The sequence below is a fragment of the Corapipo altera genome, unplaced genomic scaffold, assembly GCF_003945725.1.
Source record: "Corapipo altera isolate COAL_440 unplaced genomic scaffold, ASM394572v1 201, whole genome shotgun sequence".
Lineage (NCBI taxonomy): Eukaryota > Metazoa > Chordata > Aves > Passeriformes > Pipridae > Corapipo > Corapipo altera.
Genome location: NW_020884940.1, coordinates 2900849 through 2920065, shown reverse-complemented (window position 1 = coordinate 2920065; position 19217 = coordinate 2900849). Strand labels below are relative to the sequence as shown.

At 65.0% G+C, this 19217-nt stretch overlaps 3 protein-coding genes across 5 annotated transcripts; 1 reads left to right on the top strand and 2 right to left on the bottom strand.

The window, feature by feature from the left end:
- Nucleotides 1-1588: 1588 nt before the first annotated feature.
- GPR3 (G protein-coupled receptor 3) lies at nucleotides 1589-4202 on the bottom strand. Of its 2 annotated transcripts, none has more exons than XM_027661125.1 (2): nucleotides 4107-4202; nucleotides 1589-3493 (listed from the first exon to the last, which is right to left on the bottom strand). In XM_027661125.1, the coding sequence occupies exon 2, from the start codon at nucleotides 3466-3468 to the stop codon at nucleotides 2482-2484; it is 987 nt and encodes a 328-aa protein (XP_027516926.1). In that variant the 5' UTR covers nucleotides 3469-3493; nucleotides 4107-4202; the 3' UTR covers nucleotides 1589-2481. The 2 variants fall into 2 exon arrangements, with proteins under 2 accessions (XP_027516926.1, XP_027516927.1); XM_027661126.1 differs by lacking the exon at nucleotides 4107-4202 and adding an exon at nucleotides 3961-4035.
- A 1610-nt stretch (nucleotides 4203-5812) lies between these two features.
- Nucleotides 5813-11305, top strand: CD164L2 (CD164 molecule like 2). 2 transcript variants are annotated; one of them, XM_027661127.1, is made up of 6 exons: nucleotides 5813-5966; nucleotides 7628-7732; nucleotides 8261-8338; nucleotides 8520-8585; nucleotides 9265-9430; nucleotides 9823-10598. In XM_027661127.1, exons 1-6 carry the CDS (start codon nucleotides 5882-5884, stop codon nucleotides 9836-9838), a joined length of 516 nt encoding a protein of 171 aa, XP_027516928.1. In that variant the 5' UTR covers nucleotides 5813-5881; the 3' UTR covers nucleotides 9839-10598. The 2 variants fall into 2 exon arrangements, with proteins under 2 accessions (XP_027516928.1, XP_027516929.1); XM_027661128.1 differs by lacking the exon at nucleotides 9823-10598 and adding an exon at nucleotides 10846-11305 and having other exon boundaries at nucleotides 5815-5966.
- A 424-nt stretch (nucleotides 11306-11729) lies between these two features.
- Nucleotides 11730-18123, bottom strand: SYTL1 (synaptotagmin like 1). Its single transcript, XM_027661265.1, has 16 exons — nucleotides 18036-18123; nucleotides 17285-17448; nucleotides 15965-16265; nucleotides 15370-15515; nucleotides 15188-15296; nucleotides 14679-14718; nucleotides 14303-14396; nucleotides 14022-14110; nucleotides 13410-13529; nucleotides 13145-13311; nucleotides 12958-13060; nucleotides 12694-12855; nucleotides 12547-12625; nucleotides 12374-12473; nucleotides 12090-12295; nucleotides 11730-12006 (listed from the first exon to the last, which is right to left on the bottom strand). The coding sequence occupies exons 3-16, from the start codon at nucleotides 16213-16215 to the stop codon at nucleotides 11867-11869; spliced, it is 1806 nt and encodes a 601-aa protein (XP_027517066.1). The 5' UTR covers nucleotides 16216-16265; nucleotides 17285-17448; nucleotides 18036-18123; the 3' UTR covers nucleotides 11730-11866.
- Nucleotides 18124-19217: the final 1094 nt, after the last annotated feature.

Genomic DNA, 19217 nt, shown 5'->3' with positions numbered 1-19217 from the left:
CCTGTGGTGGGGGGGAAAAGGGCTCAAGGGCTCCAGCACCAACAGCTCCCAAATTGCTGGCCATGGGGAGAACCCCTTGGCCTGGGTTGTGGTGGCTTTTGTCACTATGGGTCACCCCCAGGACTCAGTAGAAATCAGCCTCCCATCCATCTTGGAAGCCCACCAGCTCCAGCACAGCCCTGCCAGGGTCTGGGAAGGGGGAGCTGCAGCCCTGTGCCCACCCCCACCTCCAGCTGTGGGGGGTGAGAGCCTGAGGGGGATCCCAGCAGACCTGAATGGTGCTGCCTTTGTGCCCTGCACACCCTGGTGTGTCACCCTGTCCCCAGGGAAGGTGACACGGACCCCAGGGAGTGGGAGGGACTGGATGGGCTTGCACACCATGGAGAAGCTCCCTCTGAAGACATCAGCAGGGGAGGCACGAGGGACAGAGAGAAGCTGTTTCACCTGCCATGTGATGTTGACATAAGAACCACCAGGTATGAACTGCTCCTGAACACAGCAGGGCTGGGAATTACAGGATTTTTCACTGCTGAGGGAGGTGGGCTTAGGAATTATCCCCTGGCTGAGGGATGGAGGGCCCTAGGGTACAATGAGCATCTCCAACCCCTGCCTTAACCCCCCTGGGGACAAGCAGAGCCCCAAATTCCCCATCCACAACACTGAGCCCAGCCCTGGGAGAGCGGGAGACGATCTGTGGGTCTTTCAGTCCCTCTGCAACCCCATTTCCCCTCATCACTTGCTGCCACAGCCCCTTTCCAGCACCGAGCCGAAGGAAATCTTTATTTCCTTTGCAATAAACAGCCCCAACCCCCCGGGCTGCCACCAGGTCCCCGAGCCCAAGGTGAAGTGGAGCCTCGGGGTGGGGGGGCCGACACTCCTCCCACAGCACCAGCCGGCCCCGGCTGCTCCTCAGCCCCGGGCTCTGCCACATCCCGGCGCGTCTGCAGATGCACAAATGCCTGTGAGAAACCTGCTGCTCCCTGACCGGCGTGGGCAGGGACACGGGGGGCTCTGGGGGTGCAGAGTCCTGACACCAGAGGGGCTGAGCTGCCCTAATTAGCTGTGCCATCGTTAACCCTTCCTTCCCTGAGACGAGCAGGAGCACCGCCAGCAAGGACGGGTGTCCCACACCCTGTGTGAGCAGCGGCTCCTGGAGCACGGGAGACTCAGTGTGGGGGTGCCCCCCATGCAGAGACCCCCAGGAGAGGGGCTGGAGCGCAGTGATGGAGGCAGTGACACCATCCCGCTGGATGGACACGCACCCCCCCGGGAATGAGTCCTCACCGTCCCTGGAGGGGGGACACATCAGATGTCACCGGGAGAGCTGGGGGCAGCCCCTCTGCCCGCTGTGAGGATGAGGATGGTCAGGGCCCGCCCCCCCGGGCCGGCTCCTGCTAACAGGATGTGATGGGTGGGGGAAGCGCTGTCGCTTGGCATCTCTTGTCCGGGAGCAGGGAAACGGAGCGGGGAGACGGCCCTGATGGGACTCGGGGACCTCAGCCTGCTCTCCCTCCTCGGGAAACACCATCCCACCCCCTCCCCAGCATCAAACAGCCGCACCTCGTATCACAAATTAATTTATTCCCCTCCCACCGTTGTAAACAAGAAGCAGCCCCCCCACCCTCACCTTGGCCCCGAGAGGTCCCCACCCCGAGGGTTCCCCATCCTGAGGGATCCCCCATCCCAAGAGATCCCCATCCAGAGGGGGCCCATCACAAGAGGCCTCTTCACATCTATCTCCCCCCTCCAAAATGTGCAAATCCAACCCCAGTGCAAAGAAAGGCTTTGGCAGGGGGGAGCCCTGGGTGCCAGGAGGGGGGGTGGTAGCACCCAGAGGACCCCAAAACTGCTGGGTTTGGGGGTGTGGAGCCTCCGGCAGCCCCCTCCTCCCGAAGGCAGCGAGCACTAGAGGGCAGCAGGGCCCAGCGCTGGGCGGGAGGGAGGCACGGAAATCAAATTAAATAATAATTAAAAAAAATAAATAAAGCGATGGATGGACAGCTGGGAGAAGATGGGGGGGAGGGTTAGAGTCCCTCCTCCTCTGGCAATGAGTCTCTTCCCCCCTTCCCCAAACGTACAAAATATATTTTAACTATCTGAGGTAAATAATGAGGTTGTAAAAAAAGCAAGATGGGGGTGAACGTTCCTGGTGTCGCCCCCCCCTTAAAAAAATAAAGCATCGTAAATAGTTTTAAAGAAAATATGAGGATCTCCCCCCTCTCTCTCTGTCTCTCTCTCACACATAAATATAGATTATATTATGGATAAAAAATACGCTTTTCTCTCCTGTACATTCAAAAAGTGGAAAAATAGAGACCAAGAAGGGGCTGTGCCCGAAAAGGACGAGGCTGGGAAGAGCTGCCTGGTTCCAAGAGCTCCCGCAACGTTGCCTCTGGGAATGAGAAGGGGGAATAAAAGCGGATCCCCCGACTGCAGCCGGTGAGTGGAAGGTGCAGGGAGGTGGTTGGGGAAGGGGGCACATCAGACGTCGCTGGGGGAGCGGGAGCGGAAGGGCAGCGTGGAGGAGAAGCAGCCGCAGCACACGGCCCACAGCACTTTCTGGATCTCCTGGTTCCTGAAGGCGTAGATGACGGGGTTGATCATGGAGTTGTAGGTGGCGGGGAGGAGGGTGGCGTAGGTGTAGAGGGCCGGGTAGGTGTAGTCCCCCAGCAGGCAGTAGACGGCGAAGGGCAGCCAGCAGGACGCGAAGGTGCCCAGGATGACGGCCAGGGTGGCGATGCCTTTCCTGGTGGTGACGTAGTGGGAGCTGGCCAGGAAGTGTCTCTGCACGGCGATCTGGTGGGCGTGCCGGCACACGATCCGGCAGATCTGCACGTACAGCTGGAGCATCGCCGCGAACACCGCGAAGAAGGACACGGAGAGGATGATGAGGTGGTTCTTCGTCAGCGGCCTGACGACGCTGCAGGCGGGCGGCTCCTTCAGGCAGTTCCAGCCCATGACGGGCAGGAGCCCGTAGCAGATGGAGGCTCCCCAGGTGAGGATCAGCATGATGTAAGTCCTGGTGACCGTCCTCTTCGAGTAGTAGGTCAGGGCGTTGTAGAGGGACAGGTAGCGGTCGATGGTGATGGTCAGCAGGCTGCAGACGCTGGCCGTGAAGGAGGTGACCAGCAGCCCCACCGTGAGCAGGCTGACCGCCTCCGACGGCGCGAAGTAGACGAAGGCAAAGTGCAGGATCAACCCCAAACCCGCCAGGAGGTCGGCCGTGGCCAAGCTGCCGATGAGGAGGAACATGGGGGCGCGGAAGGCCGGCGTGTAGAAGATGACCACCACCACGATGGCGTTCTCGCAGGAGATGATGGTCCCGGAGACGCAGAGCACAACGTCCCACGGGTTCAAGGCCAGGGGTCTCACCACAGACTCCAGATCCAGGGAGCTGCCGCTGCCATTCCTGGCAGAAAACCAGCCCTGCTGGCCTTCGCTGGAGTTGGGGGGCCCTTTGTCCATCATGGTGGTGGAGGGTGACCTGCTGCAGCTGAAAGCAAAAGCAGCTCCCTCAGCACCTGCTGCCCTCATGAGCCCTCCCTGTGCCACTCAGCTGGGGACAGTCCTGCTTCCCCCCAAAAGTTGTCTACAGCAGGGGGGAACAGAGCTGTGTGTGTTTGAGGGGGTGCTCGTTGTTTGCTCCAAGGGGATTTCTCGAGATGAGGTGGTTTGGGTTTAAAACAAACAGGTGAATAAAGGGCAGGGGGACACACACACGACACCCCTGCTCCTGCCTGCCTGGGTGTTGGGCACTGCATGATTTTGGTGGATAAATCCTGGGGGAGCAGGACTGGCACTGGAAACCCTTCCCCAGCAAAGACTTCAGGGCCAAACCGAGGGCATCTCAAGCAGCAGGTGAAGGGGGTAACCCTCCCCCCCCCCAGACCAGCACCCCAGCGGGCAGACACACCCCTCCAGCCCCACCATGCACCCCCCAACCAGGGGATCCCCACTTACCTTGGGGGGTCTACCCCTCCCTGGGCAGGCAGCACAGCCCCTGGACGGGGTGTGGGGGGGGGCACGGCCGCTCCTCGCCGCCCTCCCCTTCGCCCTGCGGGCTCCCCCCCCTCCCGGTGCCCCCCCCCGCGGTGCCAGGCACTCACCTGCCGGGATGCTGCGGGGCCGGGGCCCGGGCTGTGCTGGGCTGCCCGGCTGGGGGGCCGCTGCCATGGGCGCTGCCGAGTTATAGTGGCCGAGCCCGGCCGGGGGGGCTCGGGGGGGGTTCGGGGGGTGACTCACCGCCGCCCCCCCCAAAACCCCGCTCACCCCGCCGTGACGTCAATGCCGCCGACGGGCCAATCAGCGCCCGCACAGGCAGCGCGGGCGCGCGCGCGCCGCATAGTAATCGCAGCTCATTCATAAAAAAAAAACCAGGCCCCTCACCCCCACCCACCACCCACCACCCACCACCCACACCCCGACCCACGCCCCGCTTCGAACCCCCCTGCCCACCTCAAACCCGGGCTCACGCCACCCACGGGACCCCCCCCCTTAAACCCCCGCGATAAAGGGGTGCGGGCTCCCCCCCACCTCCCCCCTCCCCGCAATGCAGAGGTTTGGGGGCTCCGCTTTGGAGGGGGCGGCCGGTGGGGAGGAGGAGGAGGAAGGGGTGAGGATGAGTCCTCCCCTGGCCCCGCACATCCAGGGGCGCGCAGCCCCCGAGGGTCCCCGCGGCCCGGCTTTCCCACGCGGGGCTGAATAATTCATGGTCGGGAGAAGCGGGAAGGCCCGGCCGGGAGGGGCTGCGGGAAGGGCGGCTGGCGGGGAGCCCTCCCCCTGGGGAGGAGGAGGAGGAGAAGAAGGAGAAGGAGGAGGAGAAGGGGGAGGAAGGAGAAGCCGTGCGCCCCCCGGGACTCTTCCCCCGCGCCGGTTCCTCGAAACCCGGGGAGTTTCCCTGTCCCCGCTGGGGAGGGGGGGGGGTCCCAGGGTACCTGGGACTGCCGGGACCTCGCGGGGGTCGAGAGCCCCTGATGCTCCCAGAGGGGGCTGCGGCCGCCCCCTCGGAGCTCGGCCAGGGACCGGAGGGTCCCGGCCCGGTTCGGCCCGGCGGGAGCTGTTCGCGGTGCTGAACGAGAGGACCCGGGCCCCGGGGGGACCCGCCGCAGCCCCGGGGAGGGTCGCGGTGCCCCGAGCGCGGGGCAGGGGTGGGGGGGTATATGGGGTGTGCAGCGGGCTGTGTGCGGGCGGGCTGTGCGGTGTTCGGGGTGTACCGTGCACAGGCAGCGTGCGGGGTGTGCGGGATGTCCGGGCGTGAGGTGTGTGCTGCGTGTGCGGGTTCAGGTGTGCTGGATGTGCAGGGTGTGCAGTGAGTGTCCAGAGCGTACAGGGGGTGCAGTGTGTCCAGGTGTGCAGTGTGTGCAGTGTGTCCAGGTGTGCAGCTGTGTTCAGGCGTGCAAGTGTGTACAGGTGTGCAGTGTGTACAGTGTGTTCAGGTGTGCAGGTGTGTGCAGTGTGTGCAGGAGTACAGTGTGTACAGTGTGCACAGTGTGTACAGTGTGTTCAGGTGTGCAGCTGTGTATAGGTGTGCAGGTGTGTACAACCCGTGCAGCAGAACACCCCGTGCCAGGGGTTCAGCCCGGACCCCACGGTCCCGGGTCAGCCGCGGCTTCCCCACGGCCGCGGCAACGAGGGGAGTGTGTGTGGGGAGGGGGGGGGGGATGCACCTCTGGAGAGACCCCCCCTTCCCGGGCCGGGCCTGCCGGGGCGGGGCGGGGCGCGACGAGGCGGGGCCGCCCCCCCACCCTCCCCCGCCGCCGCCGGGGCCGCCTCCCTCGGGCGCGCATCTGCCCGGCGCTCCGCTCCGCTCTCCCGGGAGAGCCGCGGCCACACCGCCCGCTGGGACCGGGCCGAGCCGCGCTGAGCCGAGCCGGGCCGGGCCATGGCCCCGCCGGGTCCCGGGGCGCTGCGCTGCGCGCTCCTGTGCGCGCTGCTCTGCGCGCAGGGACCCGCTCCCACCCGCGCAGGTACGGCCGGGGGGCGCGGGGGGGGAGAGCTTGGGGCTTGGAGGGTGGGAGTTTGCAGCTTTGGGGCAGATGAACTTTTTTTGGGGGGGTCTTTTCTTTCCAGAGGCTCCTCCCGCCCCCACAAGACTCCGTCGCCTGCTCGGTTCGCAGGGAGGGGGACCCCTTCTCCCAGCCGTGTTCCGGGGGGCTGGGACCCCCCAGGGCCGGGAGGGGTGCGCTGGGCTGCTTCTGGATAAGCGGGGTGCAGGATCCAACCCCCCCGAAAAAAGTGTGGGGATCTCGTGGCTCGTGGCGGGGAGCGGGGAGCGGAGCCGTCATCCCCCTTCCCGAGGTGCTGCAACTCCGGGCATTAATTATGCAAACCCCCGGCATCCTTCTGCCCCCCTTCTCCCATCCCCCGCTCTGCTCCCGGGAGACGTTTCCACCCTGACTTATCCCAGCGGGACTCACGCGTGTTCCCAGAGCCCACGGGGATGGGGGTGCCCTCAGCCGGCCCCGCTGCCCCCCTTTATTCCCTCTCCCTCCCCACACCTGATGGCAGGAGCGGGAGTTGACAACACTGGGCTCAAACGTCTGTTCCTGCGCCTGCCGCGATAAAAATAACTTAAAATTACAAACCTGCCTGAAACCCTTGCGAACAAAGTCCTACTTTCCCATTGGCTCCCGGCAGGTCTCTAAATGCTGGAGGGGGGGCCGAGCGGAGTGCCCACCCTCCTCCCGTAGCCATGGCAATGGGGCCGCAGCATCCCCGCTTCCTGCCTTGTGCCACCAGTTGCCCCCTTGGCTTTTGCTGGGAAAAAAAGAGAAGGGACTTTCCCATCAGCCAAGCACGGTTTTTAGGGGACCCTAAAAGCTGGGGGGCTGGCGCTGGTCACCCCGAAGGGAGGTGGTGTGGTGGGAAGCGCTGCCGGCAGGGATGCCTTGTGCTTGGTAGGTCCCTGCCTGGAAAGACCCCTGGGGAGCCGACCCAGGGGGTTGCCAGCCCTCAGCGAGCTCTGGGAGGAGGGTTTGCCCCCTGAGAGCCTGGAAACACATCCAGGGTGGGAAATGGCTCCCGGGTCTTTCCCGGGATGGTGCAAACGCGGGCGTGGGACGCGGGGAGGTGCAGGGAGGGCCCGGCCGCGGCTCGTCAGTCGCAGCCTCCCTCGCCGACAGTCAGCGCTGTAAATTAGTGATGAGCGTGTGTGTGGGAAGAGCAGCTCCACAAACACCCGAGTGACTCATGGCCCTCACCGGGGCCATGAGAGCGGGGGGTCCTGAGGGGCGATCTGGGGGGACAAGGGTGTGATGCTGCTCAGGTAACCCCGACCAGGCTGTGCTGCTGCCTCCTCATTGCATTTAAACATCCGCCAAAAGATCCCAGGATCCCAAATCCCAGCCCAGGGCTGGGGGATGTTTCCCTGCACTGTGGGTGATGGGGTGAGCCCTGTGTGTCCCAGGCTGCGAGCTGTGGGGTGTCCCCTCTCTGGAGAGCTGGTGACGCTGCAAACACTCCACTGGGACGGGTGTGTGGGTGGGTTTGGTGCTGTGGGATGTGCCTTCATCCCTCCCACAGCATCATCCAAATTCCCACTCTATGGAGCTGAGGGTCCAGCCTCAACCCCAGAGCCAGGGGGACAGATGCTGGCCCTGCCTTCATCCCTTTTCCCTGGATTTGGCAGGAGAGTGTGGCGAGCTGAGGTCCTGTGAGACATGTACGGCTGTCACCCCCTCACACAACACCACCGGCTGCGTCTGGGTGGGCTGCAGGACCCCTGAGGAACCAGGTGAGGGGCTCAGCTGGGGGGGACAGCGAGGGGCTCCCACCAGCCTTCTCCAGCCCCTGTCACTGGGCTGGGGCAGTGCTGGGATGGTGCCAGCACTCAGCACCCTCAGGTGCCCAGTCCCAGCTGCTTTCCATGGTCAAGGTCTATCTCAGCTGACCCATCCAGAGGGAAGGGGGGGATCTGTGCCAGTCCAGTGGGCAGGGGTGTAGGTTTTGGTGTGTGCTACTCCCCGCCATGCTGGGATAACACTGGGAACCCTCTGTCATGTGCACACGGAGCAGCATCGAGCAATGGAGAAGGAAGAAAACCAGCTGTTCATAAAGCCCCTGTTTGGGGCTCTTCCCTGAGGGGGTGCAGATAAGAGCCCCAACTCACAGCCCCTTGGAGGGATGAATGTCCAGCCCTGGGAATGAGTCCTCATCATCCCAAACCCTCTGGTGCTCAGGGCAGCCCAGGGCCCAAACACCATCGGCTGCAGTGGGTGCTGGATTGGGATCCTTAGGAAAACCCTACTCCCTCTTCCCGTAGAAACAGGGAGCTGTGTGCAGAGAGGGGCAGCAACACGGGAGACCTGTGCACTCTACAACACCAGCACCCTGTGCCGAGGTAACCCCAGACCCCCACAGCCCCCCAGGCCCAGCAGCCTTCGGGACAGAGGTGCTGCTCTGGGTGCTGTGGCCATGGAGAAGAAGTCCCACCCCTGGGACAGGGGTCTGGGGTGGGGGGTGTGTGGCAGTGTCCCCTCACACCCCTTCTTCCCCCTTCCCTCTGTCCCTGCCCTCTCCAGCTCTGAAGTCCCCCACAGAAGAGCCTCCACGGTCCCACAGCAAGGAGCCAGTGACACACTCCACAAGTGAGTGGGTCTGGGGGGTGGGAGGTGGTGGGATGAGGGTCCTGGCTGCCTCAGGGATCAGTGCCCAGTCCCAACAAGACAATTCCCTCCATATTTCACACCCCTTTGGGAGGGATGTGCCTCAGGGTTGCATCAGTGGACTGTGCCCCAAGAGGTGCCACCGCTCTCCTGGGTCGGAGCTCTGTCCCTGTCCCCCCCTCTCTGCCCTGGACAGTGCTTGGATGGAGCTGAGGGGGTCATGTCACCCCACAGCCCTCCAAAAACCATCCCTGATGCCATCCTTGCTGGAAATTCCACCTCCAGCCTGATTGGAGCTGGGGCTGGGAGCAGAGAATAAGCCTCTTCCAGGAAGCGGGAACTGGAGAGCACTGGGCTAATTACGGCGGGTAACCAGAGCCCAGAGCCCTCTGAATTATTGATCCCACTGGGATCTTTTTCCTGCTGGCTCCTTTCCTGCAGCTCCAACTGCTATGGCATGGGAAGGGGTTGAGCCCATCCCAGCATCCACATGTTGGTGGGCACATCCTAGCCCCAAGCTGGGAACTACCATCCCTCCCTGTGCAGCAACTGGGGGCTGTGTGGACCACAAATTGCCTCCCTTTGGCAGGATCATCAGAGCTCAGGGATACCCAGAGCACCCATAACCCCCTAAAAACCCCTCATTTTCCCCTGACAACAGGGACCACCACCACTAGTGCCCCGCTGACGGGCAGCCCCGAGTTCCACCCGCCCGGCTTCGACACGGCCAGTTTCATCGGCGGCATCGTGCTGGTGCTGAGCATCCAGGCCGTTGTCTTCTTCGTCATCAAGTTCATCAAGTCGAAGGACAGCACCTACCAAACGCTGTAAGGCTCCCACACCCTCCCTGGGATCTGGGGTGGAGGGGGGGACCCGGGCCAAGCCCACCCTTGAAGCCAAAAATGGGGTCACCCCGGTGCGTGTCCTGTCTCGCCGCTGTGTTGTGTCCCGTGGCTCTTTGTCCTCATTCAGTGAGGGGAGGATTCATTGTCCCCACCCACCTGTCCCCTCACTGGTGTCTGGCTGTCCTGCCACCTCCTCTGTGTGTCATTGTCTGGCTGGATCCTGGCTCTAAACCCTGTGGGGAGTGGGGGGCACCCCAAATCCGTCCCTCTGAGGCTGAGCCAGGTGGGGGTCCACACTCTTCCCATGACCGTGGGGCTCGTCGTGTCTAACATGGGGGGCTGTGCCCCGTCTCTCTTTCCTTCCACGCTGCCAGAGAGGACAACCAGTAGGTTCTGGGTGCTGGTGGCCATGGGGAGGAGGTGCCCTCCCTGCACCCCCGGAGCTTCACCCTTCCCTCACACCTCCCCGGGGAGAGGAGGGTGGCGTGGACCCTCTCCCCTGGTTTGCATGTCGGGTGTTTCCCACCTGGTTTGCTGTTTTCCTGTGAGTTGTTAGTGGTGGAAGGGAAGGGGGTGTCCCCCCTTTGCTCCCTTTTCAGGCACGGAGCCCCTTGGGGGGTGCAGCTGATGTACAGCCCCTTCTGCCACTGGGGTGAGGTGCCTCCAACACCCCCAGTCCCACCACAGCAGGGTGCAGCCCCCCCTCCCCCTGAGCGTCCTCGACAGGACAGGAGCTGCAGGGCTCCCAGTTTGGCCCCAGTTAGCACCCAGCAGCCACCTCCCCACCCTCGGCGGCCCCTGCCCCGTTGCCTCTCCAAAGCTCGGGGGCTCGCTGGGGCGGGGGAGTCCCCTCTTCTCCTGGTGGTCTCTCTTTTCCCTTCAGCGTTTTGGCTGGAGCACCCACCCCCTTGCCCTGACACCCCCCCTGCCCACCCCGATCCCCCAGCCCCCCGTGCCCACCGGAGAAGCGGAGCCAGGCCCTCGCTGTGTGCTTTTGCTGTGCCTCTGTGTTGCTCTGGGGGGTGTTTAGGGGGGTTCCCTGTCCCCCCACCCCCTTTCTGTGTGTTGTTTTGGGGAGGGGGGTGCGTGTCGTGTGCTGTGGGGTGACACTTGTAGCTCGGGCTGCCCCCCATTAAACTCTGCGAGGTGGTGTCTGTGTCGTGTCCGGGGGGGGTCATGTAGCCAGGGTGGGGGTGCAGGGGGTGCCCCCCATTCCTGCCCTGCAGGAGTTCCCAGTGCAGTCCAACCCTTCCCCATGGCATGGGTGCAGCAGGGTGGGCACTGGGACACCCCTCCTGCAGCCCAGTGCCTGGGGGGGCTGGAAAGGGCTGGACCCCCCCATGGTAAAGCCCTCCAGGACCCTTCCTGCCACGGCTCTTCTCTGTCCAATGCACCAGGATCTGAGGCCACTGCGTGCCCCAGGCTGGGTGAGGGACGCTGTCCTTGTCCTCCTCGGGGTGAAGAGGCTGCTGGTGTCACCCCCTGCAGCCACAGGGCCCCCCCACACCACGACTATGCAAAGCTGGGGACACCAGGGTGGGACACGTCCCCCAGGCCTGACCCCTGTCCCTGTCCCCAGCGGTGGCTGGGAATGCTCCAGGGGTTTGCACCCTCTGGCTGCTCCCTGGGGGATGCAGGTGGGCAGGGGGGGCCCATCCAGCCCTGAATCCCACCTGAGGCTCCCCCACCCTGTTCTTGCCAAGCACCCAGGGGACCTGGGGCACCCCAGGGATCAGAGGACACGTGGCCATGGATGGCAGGGGGGGCCCTTTGCTGGCCGAGACCCCAGACCCACGCTGGGGCAAAGCCTGAGATGGTACAGGGTGGGACAGAGACTAATAAAGGATTTTCCTGTAATTCCTGGTGTCTGTGTCACTGTCACCTGTCACCTGTCACCTGTCGCTGTCAGGGCCCCAGTAATGGGTGCTGTCCCAGATTTTGGCTGCAAACCAAATCTCTGGGGTTGTGGCTGTGTCCTGCCCACAGGGTGGTGTTGGTGGGTGGCCCCGAATGACTCCAGTCCTCCCAGTGACCAGGGGAGAAGAACCACTGTGGGGTCTCCCAGTAAGGAATGGGCCATCCTGGTGTGGGAGTGACCTCTCCACCCCACCCAGGGCTGTGACAAAGCCACTGAGACCCGGGGCTGCCACCCCAGGGGCTGGCAGAGCAGTGATGGAGGGGACAGCTCCACGCTGGGAGCAGTGAGGTGCAGCAGCTCCAGCCCCAGAGTGGAGGGAGAAGTCAGGCTACGGTGCCCAGAGCAATAAACAGCCACCAGATGTGCCCTCTGATGTCACTTCATTGCTGCTGGAAGGGGAGGGCACAGACCCCCAGCCCTGCACAGTGATGCTCCAGGTCTCCATCCCCCCAGGTCCCACAGTCCCGCTGGCACCAGGTGGTCCCTGTGGGAGCAGGGGGCTACGCCCGGGGGGCCAGGTTGGTCCGCAGGGGCAGCAGCGCTTCCACCCACTGCCGGGGCTGCTGGAGGAGGCGCCTCCACACCCCCTGCTCCTCCGCCGTCGAGTCCATCCAGCCCACGGGCAGCCCGTAGCTGCTCCCTGTGGAGAGACCCCCATGGTCACCCCCCGAGCCACGGCACAGGGGGGCACCCTGAGGTGCTGGGGGTCCCCCCCGGCCTCACCGGTGCCCAGGCTGAGCCGGATACCGCCCAGCTGGCGCTTGGAAAAGGCTTCCTGGTGCCAGAGGGTGAACTCGGCACAGGCCTCAGCCAAGTCCTTGGCCTGGAAGCCGTCGTAGACCATGGTGTGATTAAAGAGGGGGTTCAGGCTCCGCTTCACCACCCGCGTCTTCTGCCGGCTGGCCTTGCTGTCATCTGGCAGCACGTAGCTGGGGGGACACAGGGGGTGAGGGGACACTGCCACCAGCCCCCCTGGGTGCCCCCCAAAGTGCCACCCCCGCTCCTACCACTGCACAAAGGCGTCCACGGTGCCGCTCTGCAGCGGGATGAGGCCCTGAGCGTCCTTCACCCAGATGTGCAGCTCACCCGTGGGTGGATTCCCCCTGCCTGCGGGTCAGAGGGGTCAGGGGCACCCTGCCATGCCAGACCCCCACTCCAGCTGCCCATGGGCACCTCTCACCTTCTGAGCCAGCGGGGATGAACTTCAGTGCCAAGCTGAGGTTGCCCCGGCTGGCGAGGCCGTCCGAGGGGATGGGCATCTGTGGAGGATGGAGGGGTTACAGAGGGCTGTGGGTGAAAGGTGGAGCTGGGGGAGCTGGGGGCTCACCCGTGGCTGGAGGTTGAACCACTCAGGGCGTGTGTTGGCCCAGTCCCAGGCACCCAGTGCGACCTCCACCTCCCCCAGGAAGAGGTTCCTGCCCAGGCTGTCGTGGTGCCACACCGAGAGGTTCAGGGTCCGGCCCTGCAGGTCCCTCTTCTCCAGCTTGTACTGGTGGGGAGGGGACACAGGGTGAGATCATCCACCCCCATCCAACCAAGCTGAACCAGGGGGCCCCCCCAACACAAACCATCCCAGGGCAGGGTTAGAAACCTTGAGGGTCTCATTGAAGATGGGATCCAAGCTCCTCTTCCTCACCCCGGTCTTGCGCTTGCTGCGGTTGGACTTGTCCGGCAGCAGGTACGTCTTGATGTACCTGGTAATCAAAAAATGGGGTGGGTGCAGTGGGTGCCAGCGTGGGCACCAGCTGGGCAGTGCCACTGGGGGCTGTGGCACTCACGGGTCCGAGCGCTGCCTCTTGGCCTCGGCCAGTTCCCGGCACTGCACCACGTGGACCTGCAGCTCCTTCTTGGCCGGGTCGTAGTGGAGGGAGAACTGGACACAGCCCCTCACGGCCACACTGCCCAGCTCCCCCTCGCTGTACAGGCTCATCAGGCTCCCACTCAGCTGCAGGGCAGGGGGATGGGGTCAGTGGGGTCAGGGGGGGCTGGGGAGGTGACCCCCCCCCCCCCACACACACCTCCGACCAGCCCCCAGACCCGTACCGTGGAGGAGCTGAGGCTGGACACGGAGGAGCTGGTGCTCAGCAGGCTTGGGGGGGTGTGGCCGTTCTGTGGGGCCACCTGATGTGGGGGTGTCTGATCTGTCTGGAGAGTCTCTGGTCTCTGGAAATGCAAGGAGGGGTCAGCACCCCCCCCCGGACCCACAATGTGTGTGGGCACGGTCTGTGCTTTGCTCAGGCCAGACGGACTCCCCTGCAACCCCATACAGCCCCCTCCAGTCCCCCAAAGCCCCATAAAACCCCCTCTGACTCCATACAGCCCTATATGTGCCCCCCAAACACATACAGCCCCTTCCAGTCCTCCAAAACCCCCAAAAAACACCTTCAATCCCATGCAGCCCTATATGTGCCCCCCAACCCCATGCAGCCCCCTCCAGTCCCCCAAAACCCCATAAACCCCCCTCCAACCCCATACAGCCCTATATGTGTCCCCCACACCCCTACAGGCCTTTATAGCCCACTCCAGCCCCCTCCCAACTGCACACAGCCCCTCCAATCCCATACAGCCCTATATAGCCCTATATAGTCCTATCCCCCCCCCAAATGCCATCCAGCCCCCTCCAGCCCCCCCATCCCATCCAGCCCCCCATCCCACCTGCCCAGCACTGCTGGGTACAGAGTCAGGCTCCTCCTCATCCTCCTCCGTGCTGGATGAGCTGAAAGGGTTCCCACCTCCTGTGTCACCTGCAAGGGTGTGGGGTGGCACCGACCCGGCAGGGGTGGGTAGAAGGGTGGGGGTCCCCTTTTTTTGGCAAGAGGAGCAAGATGAGGGGCCACGATGGGGAGCCAGGGGGGAGGTAGGAGGTTGGGAAGCAGTGCTGGGGGGGGCTCCAACCCCCCAGATCTCCCCAGCACTGACCCCCCCATCCCGGTTACCTGTCTGGGCTGGGATGTCCTGCTCCCTCGCCGGGATGTCACCCTTCTGTGGGGGCTGTGACACGGGGGCCTCCTCCAGGGCTGGGGGCCTGGGCTGTGAGGTGGCACCAAGGGTGTAAACAGGGACCCCCTTCTCCCCTGCCTGCTCCCCTCAGCCCAGCCCCTCTGTGTCCCTGGGGACAGCGTGGGGGGCATCCCATTGGACACCTCCCATCGCTCCACAGGGTTTGGGATCACACACAAGGCTGGTCCCAACAGCACCACACTCCTGGGGTGACACTGCAGGTGCTCCAGGCTGCAGGGGGGTGACTCCCCATCCACCCATCGAGTCCATCACCAGAGTCAGGCCCATCAACCCCCCCAACCAGGGACCCACCTGGGGCCTGGTGGCCACCAGCTCCTCCTCCCTGGGGCTGCTGTGGGAAGAGACCACCATTAGTTTGGTCTGGGTGGTGGACAGACAGACACTGCAATGGTGGACAGACAAATACTGGATGGTGGACAGACGGACACTGGGATGGTGGAGAGATAGACACTGGGATAGCGGGAGACACTGGGATGGTGGACAGATGGACACTGGGATGGTGGGAGACACTGGGATGGTGAGTAGACACCAGGAAGGTGGGAAACACTGGGATGGTGGACAAATACTGAATTGTGGACAGATGGACACTGGGATGGTGGAAGACACTGGGATGATGGACAGACAAATACTGGATGGTGGGCAGATGGACACCAGCTACGGCTGCACCATCCCCTTCACCACAGGCTCTGCTCCTCAATCCCTACCTCCAGCCCCCCTGTGCCACCCCTGGTGGGTACCAATGAGATGCCACCAGCCCCGGTGTCATCGTGGGGTGACAGCCCCACCTTTCCCCCCCTCACCTCTCATCCGTGTCCGCCGTGTCATCCTCATCCTCCTTCTCCTCCGCCAGTGGCTCTCCGATGGCCTCCAGCTCGCCCAGGCTGGGGCCACGCTCCAGGTCCCCTGCTCCTGGGGACACCGGGGACCTCAGCGGGCCGAGCCCTGGCACCTCTGTCCCCGCACTTCCCCGTCCCTCACCTACCCCGGGGCCGCCTCCTGCGGCGGATGGAGGCCCGGACGAGGTCGGAGCCCAGGGGGTGCCGGTGGCGCTGGGCGCGGGCGTCGCAGAACCAGTCCCCGGTGAGCACCCGCAGCCGCACAGGGTCCGACACCGACTTGCGGAGCTTGCTGGTGGCGGGAGGGTGGTGTTGGGACCCCTGCCTGGCACTGCCATCAGCCCCCCCACACCACAGTGCCCAGGGCCCCTCCCAACCAAGGGAGCCACTGGCCACTGCCTCCCAGGGGGTTTGGGACCCCCAGGGCTGGTGTGACCCACCGTGGGGCTTAACCCTGGCTGGGTTCCATGGGTGACCCCATCACCGGGGAAAAGGGGACTGCTCTGTCCCCAGGGGTGGCAGATCCCAGGGTGTCTTCTTTTGGGGGGGCTGTGCTGTCCCCACCTGTGGGTGCTCTGGGGGGATTCCTGCTGTCCCCAAGTGTGACAGACCCCAAGGTTGATGGGTCTGGAGTCGGGAGGAGCAGCTGTCCCTAAAGCTGACAGACCCCACACTGGCTACTCCTGGGGGCTGCCCACGCTGTCCCCAAGGGTGATGCCGAGCAGGGGACCCCCAGCCCACCTGATGCGCCCCTCCTCGCGCCGGCGGAGCTGCCAGTCGCGGCGCAGCACCTCTGCGATGGCACATCGCTCCTCCTCCGTCAGGAAGCTCAGGTCCAGCAGCGCCTCGACCCCCACCTCCAGTGCCATGGCGGGGTGGGGGGACACCCCGGGGACACCTCGGGGCTCTGGCTTAGGTGGGCGCTGAGGATCGGGGGGCTCAGCGTGCCGGGGGGGATCAGCGTGCCGGGCATGCACCAGCGATGCCAACATCTGGAGAGGGACCTCGGGGCCGCTGGGGATGATCCCCCGCGATCATCCCGCTGCGAGGAGAAGGGGGAGAAGCTCAGCGCGCACCCACACACCCACCCCAAAGACCCCCAGCGAGGACAAAGGGGTGGGATGATGCCGAGGGGGCCGAGGGAAGAGGATGGGCAGTGCCCAGGGCAGGTTGAGGGACACGGTGCCGCTCCTGCCGCTGCCGGCTCCGTGCCAGGGCCAGCCCCGCCCCTGCCGGGATCCTGCCCGCGGCCTGTGTTTGCCCAGGGTGTTTGCTCAGGGCCGGCTCTGCCCCTGCCCGCTTTCCCATGGGATTCACCGGGTGTCACGGCACACGGACAGATGGCAAAAGGGGGCTTGGCTGCCCCTACAACGGGCTGAGACCGCACCGGGCTGAGACTGAACCGGGCTGAGACTGAACCGGGCTGAGACCGTACTCAGCTCATCACACCTCCCGGAGGGGGGGGTCTTGCTCCACAGCCGGTGTCACCACTACCCTTCCTGTCCCCGGCGCTGGGGAAGCACTGCCTGGTGTCACCACGGGCAGGAAATTGCAGCAGCGGTGGGGCAGGACCAGCCCAGAGCCCCCCCAGCCCACCCCCGGCCACCCCACGGGGACCTGAGCACCCCCACGGCCGGGGGTGTTCCCCCCTCCCACCAACGGCCCTGTCCCCAGCCCCACCGGTGACTCTGTCCCTGCCCCACCGGTGGCCCTCTCCCAGCCTGTCCCCAGCCCCACAGAAGGTCCTGTCCCAGCCCCACAACTGCCTTTACCCCAGTCCTGTGGATCACCCCACGGGTGACCTTGTCCCAGCCCCGGGGGGCCTCAGACACCTCCCAGTGTTGGAGATCCCAGTCCAGCACCTGAGCACTGGGTGCCATCCCCACCACAGACCCCCCCAACACAACACCAGGGACCTCCAACATCACCTGGACCCCCCCTCCAAGGGGAACCTGTGCCACCCACCAGCACCCTGCCCCCAGCAGCGGGGCTGGGGGGTCTCGGGGGGCACATCCCGGCTCTCACCGGGGTTGGGGTGGGGGGCGTTCAGGGGCCACGTACCGGCTCTCACCGGGGCTGAGGCGATGCTGCCGCTGCCTCCCCACCGCAGCCGCTCGTATCCTGTTTACTGCCGGCACACGGGGGGTTCCCCCGCCCCGGAACAGCGTTGCCGCCTCAAAACGCACCTAGGTCTGGCCCAGGAGCTGCTGTGGGTCCCCAGCTCCCTGTGGGGACCCCAAAAACCGAGCCGTAAACAAGCACTCCCCGTCCCGCGCCCGCCGGCGCGCAGAGGGGTGCTGGGCACCCGGCCCCCCACCCTGCACGGGAGACCAGTCAAACCAGTTAAACCTCCCCAGTAAGCCACAACCTGGAGGGGGCTGTGCACGCCCCCCTTTTTTCTTGGCAGGCAGCCCGTGGCAATGGAGGGGGGTCAACAGACGGCATGAAACGCCACCTCACCCCCAAAATGCACCCAAGGCTCAGCCCCGCCTGGGTGACCCCCCACAGCCCCCCAGGGACCGGCAGATCCCAGTCGGGGGTTGTCGCCACCCACGACCGCCCCACACACTCCTCCCAGCACCCCTGGCCAGCCCCAGGCCTCTGCTACAGCGTGGGGACAAGGAAAAGCCACCCCAGAAACGCGTGACCCCGAGCCCCCAGCCCACTGTCCTCAGTGGGGAGCGGAGCGGGGAGGGGAGGGGGGGCTGCAGCCCACGGGGTGGGGCGAGAGGAGCCAGACCCCCCCACACACACACAACCTGGGGTGTCTGTGCAGCCCCCGCGGTGGGTCCAGCCCCTCGGCCGCCCTTACCTGCCCAGGTGGTGGGGTCTCGGTGTCTCGTCGCGACCCCAGTAACCCCACGGGGACCCTCGTGGGTGCGCGGGTGCCCCCCGGTCCCACCCCCGGCTGGGTGCGAGGTGACTCAACCGCAGCCCTGCGAGCGCCTCCTCGCCCGGCGGCACGAAATCAGGGACTGGAGCCAGCAGCACCCGCCGGACGGGACTGAACTGGGCTGAACTGGGCTGAACTGGGAGGCGTCAGGCGCCTGGGAAGGGGTGGCGCGGCGGGGATGAAGCCCCGCGGCGGGGGGACCCCGAGTCTGGTAGAGACTCGAAGTCCGGGGTGTGGGAAAGGGGATGGGGTGGGAAACCCCCCCTGCCCTGGTGTCTCGCAGGGGTTTGGGGGGGCAGGATGCAGGCATGGGGTGCCTGGGAGGGCACCTGGGCTGCACTGGGGGGACTGGTCTGTGCTGGGCATGGGGGGAGCAGGACATCTGCCCTCCCTGCAGCACCCTGAAACCCCCCACCCCAAAAGCCCGTGTGGGGCAACGAGGGGTCCCTGGAGCTTTGCTGGTTCCCCATCCCACAGGGTTGTCCCCAGATCCATGGCCCCCACCCCTCAAGGCATTCCCAGCCCATGGCTCCTTTCCCATGGGACAGCCCCAACCCAGCCCCTCCCTCACCCCATGGCTCCCCCCCAGTCCCACATTCCCTATCCCATGGCTCCCCCCAGCCCCACATTCCCCATCCTGTGGGTGCCCCCAGACCCACAGCTTCCACCCTGCCAGGAACAATCCCATCCTGCCCTGAATGGCCGGGGGTCCTGCCCACTCAGGACCACCCTGGGTGCTCAGCCCCACGCAGGATCAGGCCGGCAGTGCCAGGCAGGGAAAACACCAGGGCAGGAACATCCCTGCCTGGCACAGTAGGACCTGTGCCTCAGCTTCCCTCCATCCCAGGGGGAGAGAGGCCAGCTGGGGCGGTTTCAGGCTCCCCCCAGCTTTGTGGTGAGATGGCAGCACAAACTGAGCACAGAACTGCAAGAAAAGGGGATTATTTTTAGCCTGGTTTCTCAGGAAATGAGACTTCAGCAGTGACACTGTATCTGTCTGTGGGCCACCCTTGTCTTCCTCCCCTTGCAGGGCTCTTGCAGCTCAGCTCTGGTGGGGAGGGGTCCCAGAGGGACGAGGCCCCTGTGATGGCTGTTCTGGGA

Bases quoted from the DNA above. Each gene is read 5' to 3' on its own strand.
- CD164L2 (XM_027661127.1), top strand. From the start codon at position 5,882: ATGGCCCCGCCGGGTCCCGGGGCGCTGCGCTGCGCGCTCCTGTGCGCG. The intron at 5,967-7,627 runs GTACGGCCGGGG...TGGATTTGGCAG, and splicing joins ACCCGCTCCCACCCGCGCAG to GAGAGTGTGGCGAGCTGAGG. The intron at 8,339-8,519 runs GTAACCCCAGAC...TGCCCTCTCCAG, and splicing joins CACCAGCACCCTGTGCCGAG to CTCTGAAGTCCCCCACAGAA.
- GPR3 (XM_027661125.1), bottom strand. From the start codon at position 3,468: ATGATGGACAAAGGGCCCCCCAACTCCAGCGAAGGCCAGCAGGGCTGG.
- SYTL1 (XM_027661265.1), bottom strand. From the start codon at position 16,215: ATGTTGGCATCGCTGGTGCATGCCCGGCACGCTGATCCCCCCCGGCAC. The intron at 14,397-14,678 runs GTGGGTCCCTGG...GCCACCTCACAG, and splicing joins TGGTGGCCACCAGGCCCCAG to CCCAGGCCCCCAGCCCTGGA. The intron at 12,296-12,373 runs GTAGGAGCGGGG...GTGTCCCCCCAG, and splicing joins GTGGACGCCTTTGTGCAGTG to CTACGTGCTGCCAGATGACA.